The following is a 14,819-nucleotide window of genomic DNA, read 5'->3' on the forward strand; positions in this document are numbered from 1 at the left end:
TCCAAGTTAATTTCTAAAGTATCAAAGTGTAGGCACACCTCAAAAGTTTTTCTCTAGTCATGATGCCTCAAACACTGTAATTCACTTTGTTCTCTTCATCATCCTACTCTCATTACGTGTGAAAATGGATTGAAAAGCCCAGTTTTAATTTTCTTCAGACATCTCCCCCTTGACAAGTGCAATCACTGTTATTTGTTGTTTCCAGGCCCAACAGTTCTAGAGGTTTTTAATACCTTGTTGAAGCACCTGCGCATCAGCGTTGACTTTGAGCTGGGTGACCGGCGCAGTTCCTGTGAAAGCACCACTTTAAGCATCAGCTCCAAGGAGAGTGATGAGAGGATTGTCCAGAATGCAATTATTCAAACAATTGGTGAGTAATACAATTGGCACAGGCTCACTTAAAATTTCTCCCCTTTTCCCTCTTCCCCATCGAGATGATATTGGACCAGTTTGAATCATGAAGGAATACTACCAAGTATGGTTTCTCTGATTGTGTTTGCCTCTCATTCTCAGGCTTGCTTTATGTGTTTGATTTCTGAAAGGTTTTTCTTTTAAATGTTAACTGAACACATAGCCAAGAAGGTTATGAAAATTAAAAATGCTGGTGGACTTAAAATTAATTTTAATTATATTATTATGTGGCCCTTGAAATGTAGAAATCTCTACCTTTGGTACAGAACTACTATTAGTCCTTCTATGAAAATCATTGCAAACAGTTGTATGCAGTAATACATATTTTCGTAGGTAGTGCTTTAAAATTGATAGAAATGAATGTTAAACATAGTAGCAACAATGACACCTAATGGCCAGTTGTGCTACCATAACTAAACTGAAGTACTTTAATGCACAGCACTTGAAATTATTTTCTCATCAGTGTCCCCCCCTTTCTTAGATTTTCCCATTATGACAGTGATATTATATATTGGGGTGTATTTATGATATGTATTCCTATTCTTAAAGAACAAGGGAGATGTAGCTTAAATGTTGTTCACTGATCTGCACCTCTGCTTGCCTTGAAGAGCAGTAACAAGTATATAGTAGATTATTTCTCACCATTTCATAAAGTTCCCAAGTTAAAATGTTCTCCCATCAAAAAAAAAACAAACCACAAACCAACCTCGAAGTTAATGTTACACTATTTCATAGTAATAAAATAGAATATCTGGAGTTGGAAGAGACACATAAGGATCATTGAACCCATCTCTCTGCTCCTCCCAGGACTGCTTCAGCTAAACCATGTGCCTGAGGGCATTGCTCAGATACTGCTTGACCTCTGTTAGGCTTGGTGCTGTGACCACTTCCTGGGGAGCCTGATCTAGTGGCCAACCTTCCTTTTAGTGAAGTATCTTTTCCTAATGTCCCATCTGAACTTCCCCTGATACAATTCCATCCCATTTCCTCATGTCCTGTCACTGGTCACCAGAGAGAAATCATCATCTCCTGTTTCCCTGCCCCCCTTGAAGGTGTTTGGTGTTCTTAGACTGAGGCACCAAAGCATGGACTTGAGGAGGGGCTGCAGCAGTGCAGTGGGATGGGACAGTCACTCCTCAGCCAGCTGGTGATGCTGTGCCTGGTGCCCCACAGGGCACAGTTGGCTCTTTTGGCTGCCAGGGCACACTTGATGCACACTGGACTTGCCATTAACCCAACCCCCCGATCTCTTTCCTTGGGGAATGTTGGGAATAACAGTGTTAGCTCAGTTCTCTGCATGTGCTGGCACAGCTGTGCCCACTGCTGTGGCTGTGCTGCCCTAAGAGGAGGGCCCAGCCTGCAGCTGGCACTGGGATGGCAGCTGTTCCCACTGGAGCTGTGTCTGGGCAGCTGCTTCACTTGTGGTGGGTGCAGAGCTGGGAGAGACCAGGGTCTTCTGCGAGTGGGAACCATTCCTCACTGGTGGAGCTGGCAGAGCTGCAGTGCCCTTCCTGCCAGCTGATGCCAGCACTCCCAGAGATACTTTTAAAGAGGTGTGTGTGTGTGTGCCTGACATTTCTCCTGGCCCTGCCCAGGTTCCCTCAGCCATTGTGGCTCTTTCTACTGCTGTGAGGTTCCCCTGGTCCAGGAGCCCTCCCTGTACCCCATGCTGGAGTGCTCCTCTTCCCATGGTGCTGGCATGGAAGCTGCTCATCTCATCACTCCCCAAGAACAGCAACAGTCCCAAAATACTTGTATGTCTCTGGGATTTCTGTCCCCTCACTTTTAATATTTATTGGAGACTCAACAGACAATACTATGTGCCATGAGAAACACTTCCAATTCCTCACTAGGTACAAGTTAATAGAATCCAGATATTTAATTTTTAAATTGTATATTTAGAGGAGGATAAAATTAGGTTTTGGTATTCAAAGATGAAAGTATCATGAAAAAGACTCACTAAAATCATTCAGCAAAAATAAATATGAGTTTAGGCCCTAAAACAAGTCATATGTTTATTCTTCATCTATTTTGACCTGTTAATATATTCTTTGTATTTTAAAGGCTTTTCTTATAAAGAGAAGGGCCCTATATCTCTTCTATGATTTCATTCTGTTTTTATTTAGGATTTTTTGGAAGCAATCTTCCAGATTACCAGAGATCAGAGATTATGATGTTCATTATGAGCAAAGTACCTGTTTTGGGAACAACTTCACAATCGCTGGATCCCAGTAACCTTGGGTTTGTATATGCTACATTTTTAAATTTCAAATTAAAAATCTAGATTTTAGAATCCTGATAAATTAAGAAATGGAAAACATTAAGAAAAGCAAAATGCAAATTCTCACTCCTTAGAGACTGTATTAAATACTATGCAGAACCAAGACAAGCTCAGTGTCAGCAATATTAAATCAACCTACATACATTTTACTGATAAGAATTACCTGATTGGAAGGCCATTTATTTTTCATTAAAACATTCTTTCTCTCTGCATTTGTACATTTTTTTTTTAAATTATGAACTTTATGGTTGTTAAATCCATAATTTTTATATATTGGTTTTGAGAATGAGAAGAATTCAATTATAAATTGCATAATTTGCAAACTATTTTTAAGGTTTGTTCTTTTTTTTTTTAAATTCTGTACAAGTTGACTTCAGATTAAGAAATAACTGCAGAAATTCCAGTGAATTTTGGATTTTTCCTATGTATTTCGAAATAGAAAAAAGCTATAAGTAGGCAGACTTAATAAACCCACAATTTAAAAGTCACCCTACACTGGATACTTTTCCCTGTAGCAGCAATAATTTTGTTTAAAAGACTGCATTTCCTCAGTATGAGGAATTACTGAAAAGGCTGCAGCTGTTCTTTCCAGATGTGCACAGATACTTTGCACCACATAAGTGATCCCCTAATACTTTTAAGTAGGAAGTCATTGTCATTCTCCAGCTTCTTATAGCTTTTCATACAGTATCCCTGCAGCATGGGATGCTATTCCATGGAAGATAGAAGTCTGTGCCAGGCAGTTGTCACTCATTGTGCAGGTATTTCAAGAACCAATCCATATGAAATTCTCTACTTGGATTAACAGTTGAGGGTGGTGGTTGTTTTTTTTATAACTGTGTAATTTTCCATTTATGAGATTCTGTGTAAACATGTGCCTGAGCAGTGTGTTAGTATGATGTGTGCATGTGTCACTCTGAGCAGAGAAGGCTTTCTGATTGCTGATCAAGTTTGGCATTACTTAGAATTTTGATTCCAGCTGCCCAAGACATTTGAATGATACAGACAAGCCAGGATTGTAGCCCATTAAGGTAGAAGTTTCCACTGTTACATAGAGGCCAACTTTTGTGAAGAGGGTTGATCTTCCTTTACACTATTTAATAGAGAAAATGGCTTGTACCTTTTTTACTTTCCTGAAAGAATCCCTGTGAACAAAGCAATTTATTCCAAGTGCACTTTTATCTCCTAAGACCTTGCAAGAATAGTGACTATGTACTTTCAGCTATTTGGCTACTTTTAGTACCTACAGGATGGAAATGAAAACAGATGAAGAACAGGTCAAGTAATGTTTCATGTACCTTCCTGTGATATGAAAATTGAGGAATCTTTTAGTTTTTCTTACTGATTTTGCCAATAACTTTTTTCCAGTCTCAAAGTTTTTGGGGTCTGGCTTAAAGAAGAAATGTCTCTGTTTCTTAAAAGACTCAATTGCATTTTAGTCCAGAAGAAATTTTCAGTTCTGATGCTTGTGAAAATAACATCAAGCTCATAGTAGTCAAACTTTTTATAGGTTTCCAAGTAAAACATAAAGATTTATACCTGCTTTGCATATACAATTTAATTCTTTCTTCAACTGAATGTGCTCCATTTTTAAGCCTTCCTATAAATGTGTCTTTCAAAAACATTTAATTATTGCAACTCAGTTGGAAGTACCTTCCTTTATCTATGATCATCCAGCATTTCTTCCAAGACTGCTGTATTCACTTGTCAAAAATGAGAATAGTGTCTAGAGTAGAATAATATTTCAAAAATATGCAAGAAAACCTAATTTGCAATCTTTTTTCCAATTGCAGAGATTTGGGAACCAGGAGGATTCAAATCATGTTATTGAGATCTTTACTTATGGTAAGGCTTTTGTGATGAGTATAATATGTTATAATCACACAGTTCCACTTTATGCATATAAGTACAGTATAACAACACTGGGCTGTGAAAATAAACTTATATTCATATTGCATAGACCTGTAATTCTATTGTGTAATATTGTGAAAGCGTTTTTCCAACTTAAATTGCAAACAGCACGAGAAATACACCTCCACCTCTTAGAGCACTTCAGTGAATGTCAGTTATAATTGGATCTGCAGATCCAAAAGAACATCCTAGGGTGGGTTGAGTTCTGCCAGCAATACTGGCTACGTCAAAGTGAAATCACTTTCATCTCTGAGCCTGGAAAAGTGGTAATTAGTAGAATGGCCAATGTTTTAAAACCATAGGAATGGATACCTCAGACACAGTTGTTCTTTCCTTCCTAATGTTTCCCAAATTTCTTGTAAGGTGTGATTGAATTTTTTATCACAGATACATTTTTCAGCTGTAAATCTTCAGAGTATTTCTGGAAATAGACCCAGATGGTAAAAATCAGGAAGTGGGTAGTAAAGGAGGCTCTTGCCAGTAGAATCCTGGCCTGTTTTTTTTGCAGAAGCTGAGAACTGTTTAGTGACTCAAATAGGGGAATGATTTCACAAATTAAAGCAGAAGAATGTCCTGCAAAATGAGTTTCTATCCCTGCTTTGACATGAAACTCGTATATGGTGTTAGGCAAATAGGTTAAAGCATTCTTGGCTTGTCCAAATCTGAAATCTTAGACTCTGGTTTGCAGAAGAACTGGGCATTCAGAGTTGCAGTTTAAGGATAGAAAACTTGTTAGGAAGGACCTCAGGTGGTCATTTTGCACATTGTCTTCATTAAACATAGACTCAGGTATGTCTAAACTGTTCCTGACAATATACATCTCACCAGTATTAAAATTCCATTAAAACAGGTAAGAATTGTTCTAATGATTTGGGGTGCTACATAGCCTGTAAGTATGCTTTAAGGGAGTCAGAGTGTGGAAGGGATTTAACATTTTGGACACTGAATTTTGGTTTGCATCTCTTTTAGAATATGGAAATAAAATCCATAAATTTTGGTTTGCATCTTCTAGAATATGGAAATAAAATCATGGCACAAAGGTGTGAAAGTCATTGTTCTCATGCTTAATAAATCAGTCATTGATAAATATTGTGAAAAAAATCCAGCATTGTACACCATGTATTCTTTACAAAAGAAAAATATTTCATAGCATAATTAGTCTGTTGTCATGCATATACAGGTAGCCAAGTGAATGCTGTACAGGCAGTTGAAATCTGGCACTTCATTAAAAGTGTGCACTTTGTTTTGCAGCCTTGCTGCTTGTGATATCAGTCATTTTCCATGTTCAGAATGATTGATCAGATAGCTTCTTGGCCCCTGGTGCTCCTGTCAGCCACGTCCCTGGGAAGCCCTCAGCTAAGCTGGGAGCACTGTGCTCACTCAGGTTTAACCCAGAGCACCAGGCACCACCCAGGCACTCACTTACCCTGCCCCAGGGGCATGGGGAGAGAACCAGGACAGTACCAGTGAGAGAAGTGGGTTGAGATGAAGACCTTTTAGTAAGTAAAAAAAGGAAACCAAGAAAAACAAAACCAAGAAACAAGAAAAAGAAGTAATAATAAAATAAAACAAAATCCCAGCTACTCACCACAGGCCAACTGATAGCCAGCCCAGTCCCCGAGCAGTGGCAGCCCTCACAAATTGCCTCCTGTTCTGCTGCTGAACATGGCACATTTTAATATGGAATATTCTTCTGGAGGTGTGTAAGCCCTGCTCAGCAGTAGCCAAATCACCTCTGTGTTACCAGCACTGCTTTGGTCACAAATCCAGAACACAGTATCACATGTGCTGCTATCAAGAAAATGACCTATCCCAGCCAAAACCAGTAAAACACAGCTCACATGTAAAAACTGTAAGGGTATGGAATATATATAAAGAAGATAGAATTATTATGTAAGTCTTGGATGAAAATATTATTGCATTTATTATAATTAAATTTGGAATAGTTTTGCTTCCCTCATGCTCAACAGGTTATATGTACTTTGTAATATATTTTGAAATTGTAATATTGTGGTAAAGCTCCATTTTAAGGGATGGTAAATTTTAAATATTTCTGGCTACTGTAGATGTTTAGCTAATTAAAATTTGAATTACTAGTTAGGTAGATGTTTATTTTTCTTCTTGTACCTGCAGAATTTGCTTTAGTTAAAAGTAACTGAATGAGACATGTCAGGGTAGTATTAATTTTCAAAATAACACTATGGCACCAGTTTTCTAAGAAAGTGATATTTGCTTACTTCATATTTTGCAATAAAATAGTATCCATAAATCTTTGAGGTGTACATATAGGCCCTGATTTCTCATTTTTTATTTCACCTGAGCTTACTCTGCCATATGTGAACAGCTCATAACCTGAAATGGAAAAATCTCTATTGTAATTATTGACTGGAATTCCCATCATCTTCAATTCATGCCCTGCAAATTTTCATAGGCCATATAAAAAAAACAAATCATAAATCATACATTATTTTTTGATTCAGAGTGTGTTTTTAAAGAAAGGATCCTGAAAAATCCTTTTAGCGTGAGTGGCTTAATTTGAAAATGTATGCTGACATCCTTCCAAATTCATACTGAGGTCAGGAATTTTCAAAATTAATACAATACTTCAATTTGAATCTATGTTGTGGATGCCAAAGCAATCCCACTAAAAAGTGACAGCTGTGATTAATTCTTAAAATGCAGTAATGCCACATGAATTTTATTTCAAACAATGAACAGGTGACTTCAGGATACAAAGCCACAACAATAAGTAATGCACTTCCTGCCCCCTTTCTGGACCCATTGCTGTCACCTTCGCTCATGGAGGACTCGGAGCTGAGGCAGCTGGTGCTGGAAATCCTGCACAACCTCATCGATCGGCACGACAACAGAGCCAAGCTCAGAGGGATCAGGTACTGCTCTTCTTTATTGCCTGCTTGAAACTCCAGTGCATTACCTGAATGACAGCTACTGTTGATTCTTAAATGTTTTTACTAATACGAATTATTAATATACTGTTTTGGTAAATGCATGGTGTTCAGTGTCATTTATTCATGGCAAGAGTTTTACAGGTAAGCCTCAGAGCACAGTAACTTAAAGAATCATTACAAATATCATAGTTTAGCCATGTAGAAGACAGAATTTTTTTTTTATTTTTATTTTATGTAGATAAAAAAATACATGATTATCATAATTCTCTTTCTGGTTCTCCATCTTCAACTGAAATTTGAATATTCTTGTTAAGCATAGATATAATTAAAATGGGAATTGGGTCAAGATATCTTTGAATAGTTCCTGTATTCCACATTCTCTTAATTTCCAACTTGTTTTTTTCTGAAACAACGCATCTCTTTCATTTCTAGAATAATACCAGATGTTTCTGATCTAAAGATAAAACGAGACAAGATTTCAAGGCAAGACGTGAGCTTCATGAAAAAGGTGAATGAGCATCACTTTTCTGTCTAGAAATCAGTAACAGAACCAGTGCTTTTGCTTTTCTTCTACAGCTGTGGTTTTGCAACAAGTCACAAAGATCAGTACCAAATTATTGTAAGCAAGTTACAGTGATTTTAGTGTTGAGGTTCTCTAGATACTTGAAAGATGATTCCATGCAATAAAACTTTAATTTATGTCTTCAGTTAAAACCTTCATGTGCATGAAATTAAACCAGCATATGTCAAAACCATGATTCTGAAAAGATCTCCCTGTTGTTAGATCCCTGCACAGCATTTAATTTTTGCTCAGTAGCAGTTTTTCACTAGTTTGGCTTTTAATTTTTGCTGTATTTTTAGAAATTTTGTATTTAGAAATCTTTTTATAGCTGTGGTACAGGGACTTATGTTTTAGGTAAAGATGTCAAAGAAAGTTAACTTTGCACAAAAACAGCTATCTTCTTAAAATATTGTTTTCACAGGACTTTGTACCAGGTGACTTCTCAATATATTTGGTTCTAAAGAAAAATGGGCTTTTTTTAGATGATACTTAAGTGGAGTGAAATGGCTTACAGTAGACACCTTGGGTTTTATGTGGGAAAAATGCATAAAGCTGTTACTGTGCTCTGTCATTCCTGACTGGTTTATCTGTGTAGGTATGTTAACAAAAAACAGAAAATACTGAAGTAGGCCAAAATACTGCATGTAATAGTATGCAAACTAGAGTTGTACAGCATTCAAGTAACTTTGCAAGATAAATGTTCTTGCTCTAATTTAGTCCAGTTAACATTCTTCCAGTATGCGTTCAACTGGAATAATACAAATATAAAAATACTCCAACATTGGCAATTATTAATAATGTATCTTTTAAAAAGTGAATTAAATCTTAATTCAATAATTTGGTATCTATGATTTAAAGCAATTTGGATAAGATGCATTTTGCTAGATGAAAGTTGTAGCTGTCAAACTAAATATTTGAATTGTTAATATTGATCTGAAAAAAAGGGCAGAAGAGGAAAAGAGATTCTTCACAGGTCAAGAAAAGAGCATACAGACTTCTAAAAAATATATTAACCCAGGGAAATGAAGTCAGTCAATGATTATCTGTGTGATACTGTTACTCACCTGGTGTAGGTGTGCATGTTAGCAGCCTGCTCCTCCCAGACGCTCTGCATAATCAAAGGACAGGGATGAGGTATCTCCAGAAGTTCATAAATATCTGGACGACCATTTGGGCTTGTTTGATGCTAATGGGGATCCTGAGACAATTTGGTATCACACCCAGGTGGAATGGAACCAAACATAGGCACAAAACTCTTGGTCTCAGACCAGTTGCTCAGTTTATAGCTATCCTTTCTTTGAAGGGAAATATTTAACTTCTTGCATTTTCCAGTCATCTAGAAAGATACATATTGATGAAGTCCACATAATCATTTATTTTCCTATTTAAGTGCCATTCTTCATCAGTAGGATAAAAAAATTCATTACTTTTATTTTCCAAATATACTGGGTCTTTAAACAGCTAACCTTTATTTTGTAGTAGCTTCTGTGCTTTGCTGGTAGCTGTGTTTCCCTCTTTTCTAAATACAGTGTGTATTTGAGCAGCTCTTTGATTTTAGAAGTAATGAAAAGACCAACAATGTCATCATTATTTCTCAAGTAAATATGTCCTGTTTGAAAAAGAGAGCTTGAAAATCACTTTTCTGCTTCCTTCTAGAGCTGAATTAATACATCTAGAGTTGGTCTTCAGAACTTGAAAATTATTTGTGTCAGCTGATAGAGACTTGTACCCCCCTCCAGATGAGGAATGCTGGAGTGGTACTGAGCTCTGTTCCATACAGCACCTGCTGCTTATCTTGTGTTTCTTGTGTTTGCATTTTTCTTTTGTGTTGAGATAATAGTTTATTTACTGATATTTGGTTAGGCACAGTGCAATGAGAAGAAGGTCACTTTTGAAGTGGAGAGTCTTTCATTAGATGACCACTGTTCTTCACTAGAGCTGCAGCCTCCCTACACACGTTGGTAAATGAGCCTTGCTCACCTTGTGAAACACCTTCTAGCAGAATTTTTTCTTGGTTTGCTGTTTGAGGGGAGGTGCTCAATGAACAAATTGATGTCTTGACAAGGATAACACTTGGAGCTCATCAGTTCTTGAAAATGAGTTCTTGAAATGTCTCAAATGTTCTTGAAAAGTATTTCAAGATTACTTTTTGGTTTCTCCTTTTCATAAATGGGCAAATATTATTTTTCTAATATTTCAACAGGAAATAAATTCCAACATCTGATACTGTGCAGTAATCATGCAATTCTCTGTATCATCTCCTCTATCTGTACATTCGTGCATAAAATAGAACAGTATAGTGTTTATAAAGTAGCTGTTACTAGAAACTTGAGGTCTACTTGATTAATCATGTACTTGTTTCTCTATGTATATGTACACCATGTATTTTATCCTTTTTTTGTTTTTTAATTCTCAATCTAACATCAAAGTTGGCTCTGTTTGGAGTAGAGAATTGGACCAGAAGACCTTTAAATATCCTTTCTTACCTAAATTTTTCTATTATTTAATAGCCATTTTCCATTTTATGTGTTTCATAGCATGGTCAGCAGTTGTACAGACACATCTACCTAGGCTGCAAAGAAGAAGACAATGTCCAGAAGAACTTTGAACTCCTGTTTACATCTCTAGCTCTTACCACAATAGAACTGGCCAATGAAGAAGTGGTTATTGACCTCATTCGATTAGCGATTGCCTTGCAGGTATGGGTCTGTGTTGTATCTTATTTACTGACAATTCAAATGTGTAATTGGAGATGTGAAGAACTGGGGGGTTTTGTGTATTGATCCTCAAATTGGCAATCCCATAATTTGGTCTGGACTTGATTGGTCACTAAGGAAGTGCAATTTGTATGTGCTGATGGGGAAACTTCATCTAATCGGTTTTGTAACAAACTTCCACAGCATGTGCTGTTCAGGAAAAACAGATGTGGAAAAATTTGAAACATTTATTAGAATCACTCATACTCATTAGCAGATTGACAAGGTGTTCTCTCAACCTATGATCTTGTGTTCTGTATAAAATGTATGGGCTGTCTGCACCCAGGATGAAAACTTCTGTATAATTAATTGATTGGTTGGGAATAGTTACTAAACCACTCTATTTAGTCTAATAGACTAAATAGACTAATACTTAGACCTTAGACTAATATTCTGTCAGTGTCTTAGGCTTTATTCCTTAACATTTCCTTAATAGGTTCAAATATTAACTCATACTTGCATACAGTCCTCAGGGAAGCTGGATAACTTATTAATTTTATCTGTGTTGAAATCAAAAATAAAGTACTCCTAACATGTGCCCTGGAAATTAGATGAAATTGGGCCCTGTATTCCCAGTATATTCTGTCATTAACCTTATTCCTAAATGTGCAGCTGTATTATAAAATATCTGAAATGCAGTTTACATCCTTAATTTTAAAATATGTAATTGAACCAAATCCTTACTTGGTAGGAATGACATTAGGAGTTTTATTAGAGCAAAAATAATACAATCTGAATAAACATAAAAGTGCCAATATGGATTAAATAATTCCCTTTTTTGTGCTGTATCTGTGATTCACACTGGTGATCTTTATTATCAAACTGCTTTTTCTAGTTTTCCTGAGAAAATGTTAAGATCAACAGGTGGTAAGGACAAGAGACTACCAGTCATTAACCTGTACTTCCTGTCTGAGAAGCAGAATTTTGACTCGAGTAAATTTATTTTTCTTCATAATGGTTGAATCTTTTAAGCTCTCTAACTTCAGATCAATATATTCCTACTTCAGGAGTGAGCTGAAAGACTAGAATTTTAAGATGAGAGATATCAAATATTAAGTAATAGCAGATAAACATCATATGTCATACAGTGTAACCAATGATAAGTTTGATTTCCATGTATTCAGGACAGCCTGCTAACTTGGGAAAGCATCATGCTACCCCTTCTATTTCAGGACATTGCCATCATCAATGAGGATAATCTGCCAATGTTTAATCGTTGTGGTGTCATGGCATTGGTTGCAGCATATCTAAACTTCCTGAGTCAGATGATTGCAGTGCCTGCCTTCTGTCAGCATGTCAGCAAGGTAAGACATGGTTAAATATTTCAGGTCATTTAGAGCAATATACAGTCTACTGTAAAATCAGTAAATAACTTGTGTCAGGTGCTTGCTTGTTGTGCTCCCCTGTTTGTGTCCACTGACATTGTTCTTGATCTTCAGTCTCTCATGGCATTACTTGCTGACTCTTAAGATTATAAAGAAAATAATCTTCTCTCAAGATACAACATTTTATTTTGCTTACGGTGCCATATATAAAGAGCCAAATCTGGTATAAGACTTTATGGCCCCATTGTCTTTGCTAAAATAGTATTGACATGCACAAGACCATAAGAACCAGATTTTTAGTCTAAAGGGTGAGAGCCACAGTCTCTTTCCCTGGTTAAAAGAAATCCCAAACATCTCATTTGTGCTGAGGTTGATGTTTGTGAAGGTTAGGTGTTGAAGAAAACAACTATGGAGCTATTCCAATTTTTACTATTTGACATGGGGGTTTTTTTCAGGTCATTGAAACCAGAAGTGTGGAAGCAGCTTATTTTCTACCAGAAACAATTTTCAAAGACAAATCCAAGTAAGTAGATACAAAATGGGAATTAGTGGACAGTGAAGCCCCTATTTTGCTATTAAAAATCATACATCTTTGAGAAATATTCCATATGTGAAAAAAATCAGAGGTTTTATGGTGTTCTGAACAGGCAGAAGAATCCCAAGCATTAAAAGCATGTACACTTATAGGGAAAAAAAACGTGGGCTTCAGACTTTTTTATAGTAGTCAGAGGCATTTATACACAATAGGATGCTCAGTGTGCTAAGACAGCAAAATAAATTTTCACTGAATCACAGAATAGGTGAAGCTGGAAGGGATCTCGAGGTCATCTGGTCCAAGTCCCCTGCTTAAGCAGGGTCACCTAGAGCAGACTGTGCAGGACCACATCCAGGTGCTTTGGAATATCTCCAGGGATGGGGACGCCACAGCCTGTCTGGGTAACGTGTGCCAGTGCTTGGTCACCTTCACTTTGCACAAAAAAGTGTTTCCTGATGTTGAGGCAGAACCTTCTGTGTATCAGTTTGTGCCCATTGCCTCTGGTTCTGTCACAGAGCAGCACTGAGAGGTGCTTAGTTCTGAGGCCTTTCCACCCTCCCTCCCTTAAGGGAGCTGTACACTTTATGAGATTCACCTTATCCTCTCCATGCTGACCTGGCCCAGCTCTCTCAGTCTTCACTGGAGAGATGCTCCAGCCCCATAATCCACCTCAGTGACCCTGTGGAGCCCAGTGGTGGGCTCCCTACTTGTCCTGGCTAGCCCAGCTCCGGACTCAGCATTCCAGGTGTGGCCTCACCACACCTGAATAAAGGGCAAGAATCTCCTCCCTCCACCTCCTGATGCAGCCCAGGATGCCCTCAGTCTTTTTTGCCACAAGGGCACACTGCTGGCAAATGACAAATATTACAATTAATTAATTACTATTAGTATTACTGTTGCTGTGCAGATTTTTTTATTTAACAGAGACCATATTCTCTCAAGATGTAGCAGAATAGGTGAAGAACATATTTCAGATAACAAGAAGTGTTAATTAAAGTAATCTAAAATACTGCAGAGGTTCTCAGTAGCAGAATAGGTGAAGAACATATTTCAGATAAACAGGAAATGTTAAAGTAATCTAAAATACTGCAGAGGTTTTCAGTGGACTAATTTTAGGTGTGTATTCATTCCTAAAAAACTGACCAAGCTTTATTTCCATCAAATCATTACCATTGACCCTTCTTGGTTGCTCACAGACATTAGAAAAATATTTTATTTAACTAACAAATACCTATTGGTAGACAATAACTTCAAATATATGTTTTGACAGTCTTCCAAAATCCTTAGAGAAGGATGAAACAGATCTGTTTTTCCTGACAAACAAGATTGCAGAATCATTAGGAGGCAGTGGATACAATGTGGAAAGACTGTCAGTTCCATATGTGCCCCAGGTGACAGGTAAGTGGTGATTAATAGCAACACCACTTAGTACCAGTTATTAAGAATGTTTTCCTAATGTGTTGTGTGCCAATGAAATGTAATGTGACTGCTTGGCAACAAAACCTAATCAGATCATTTTGTCTTCTCAAGGTGGTTTTTTTCTTCTCATGAGCTACTGTATTATTGCTAAGAAGTTTCAAAGATTTTTTTTTTCCTTAAGGGATGGAAGTGAGGCAGAAGGTCATAGAACACATATTGACTCTTTTTAATGAAGTCTTTGCTTCAAAAGAATACCTGTACTAACTTATCTAGAAAATGAGGAAAGAATATACAAGTCAGCTTTTCATGTAAACATTAGATGAAAGATACTCCCATCTTTTTGCCACATGGACTTGTGCTGATTTATTTGCCTTAAACTGTCAATGAGCAGATGTTAATTTAAGCAAGAATGAGATATTTTCCTCCACCAGATACCTATGCAAGCTTAGTGTCTGGTAACAGTGGAAATAAAGTGTTGCCTGAGGAAGGTTTGTGGGAGTTGGTGCTGCACAGGCTGAGTGAATAATGTCAGAAGGACTAGCTAGTATGTGACATTTGTGTGGTTTTCACTTTTAATATCTTTTCAACAGCCAATTGAGCAAATTACTGAAAAAAAAATTGATTGAAGAATTTGTTCTTAACCATGTGTGTTTTGTGACTATGTATATAAATGGATTGCTATTGTAATAGACTAGGGGATACCCCAGCCC

General features: G+C 37.1%; 1 protein-coding gene across 4 annotated transcripts in view; it reads left to right on the forward strand.

Moving 5' to 3' along the window:
* Positions 1–14,819, forward strand: part of EFR3A (EFR3 homolog A) — a 75,420-nt gene that overhangs the window by 48,602 nt on the left and 11,999 nt on the right. For all 4 annotated transcript variants that reach the window (XM_066566537.1, XM_066566512.1, XM_066566528.1 and 1 more), the window contains 9 exons: positions 206–370; positions 2,538–2,652; positions 4,486–4,537; positions 7,322–7,494; positions 7,945–8,020; positions 10,612–10,773; positions 12,003–12,134; positions 12,611–12,678; positions 13,961–14,088. In XM_066566537.1, the coding sequence (XP_066422634.1) occupies positions 206–370; positions 2,538–2,652; positions 4,486–4,537; positions 7,322–7,494; positions 7,945–8,020; positions 10,612–10,773; positions 12,003–12,134; positions 12,611–12,678; positions 13,961–14,088 (1,071 nt within the window). The remainder of the gene's footprint in view (positions 1–205; positions 371–2,537; positions 2,653–4,485; positions 4,538–7,321; positions 7,495–7,944; positions 8,021–10,611; positions 10,774–12,002; positions 12,135–12,610; positions 12,679–13,960; positions 14,089–14,819) is intronic.

This window comes from Molothrus aeneus, chromosome 1 (genome assembly GCF_037042795.1).
Source record: "Molothrus aeneus isolate 106 chromosome 1, BPBGC_Maene_1.0, whole genome shotgun sequence".
Lineage (NCBI taxonomy): Eukaryota > Metazoa > Chordata > Aves > Passeriformes > Icteridae > Molothrus > Molothrus aeneus.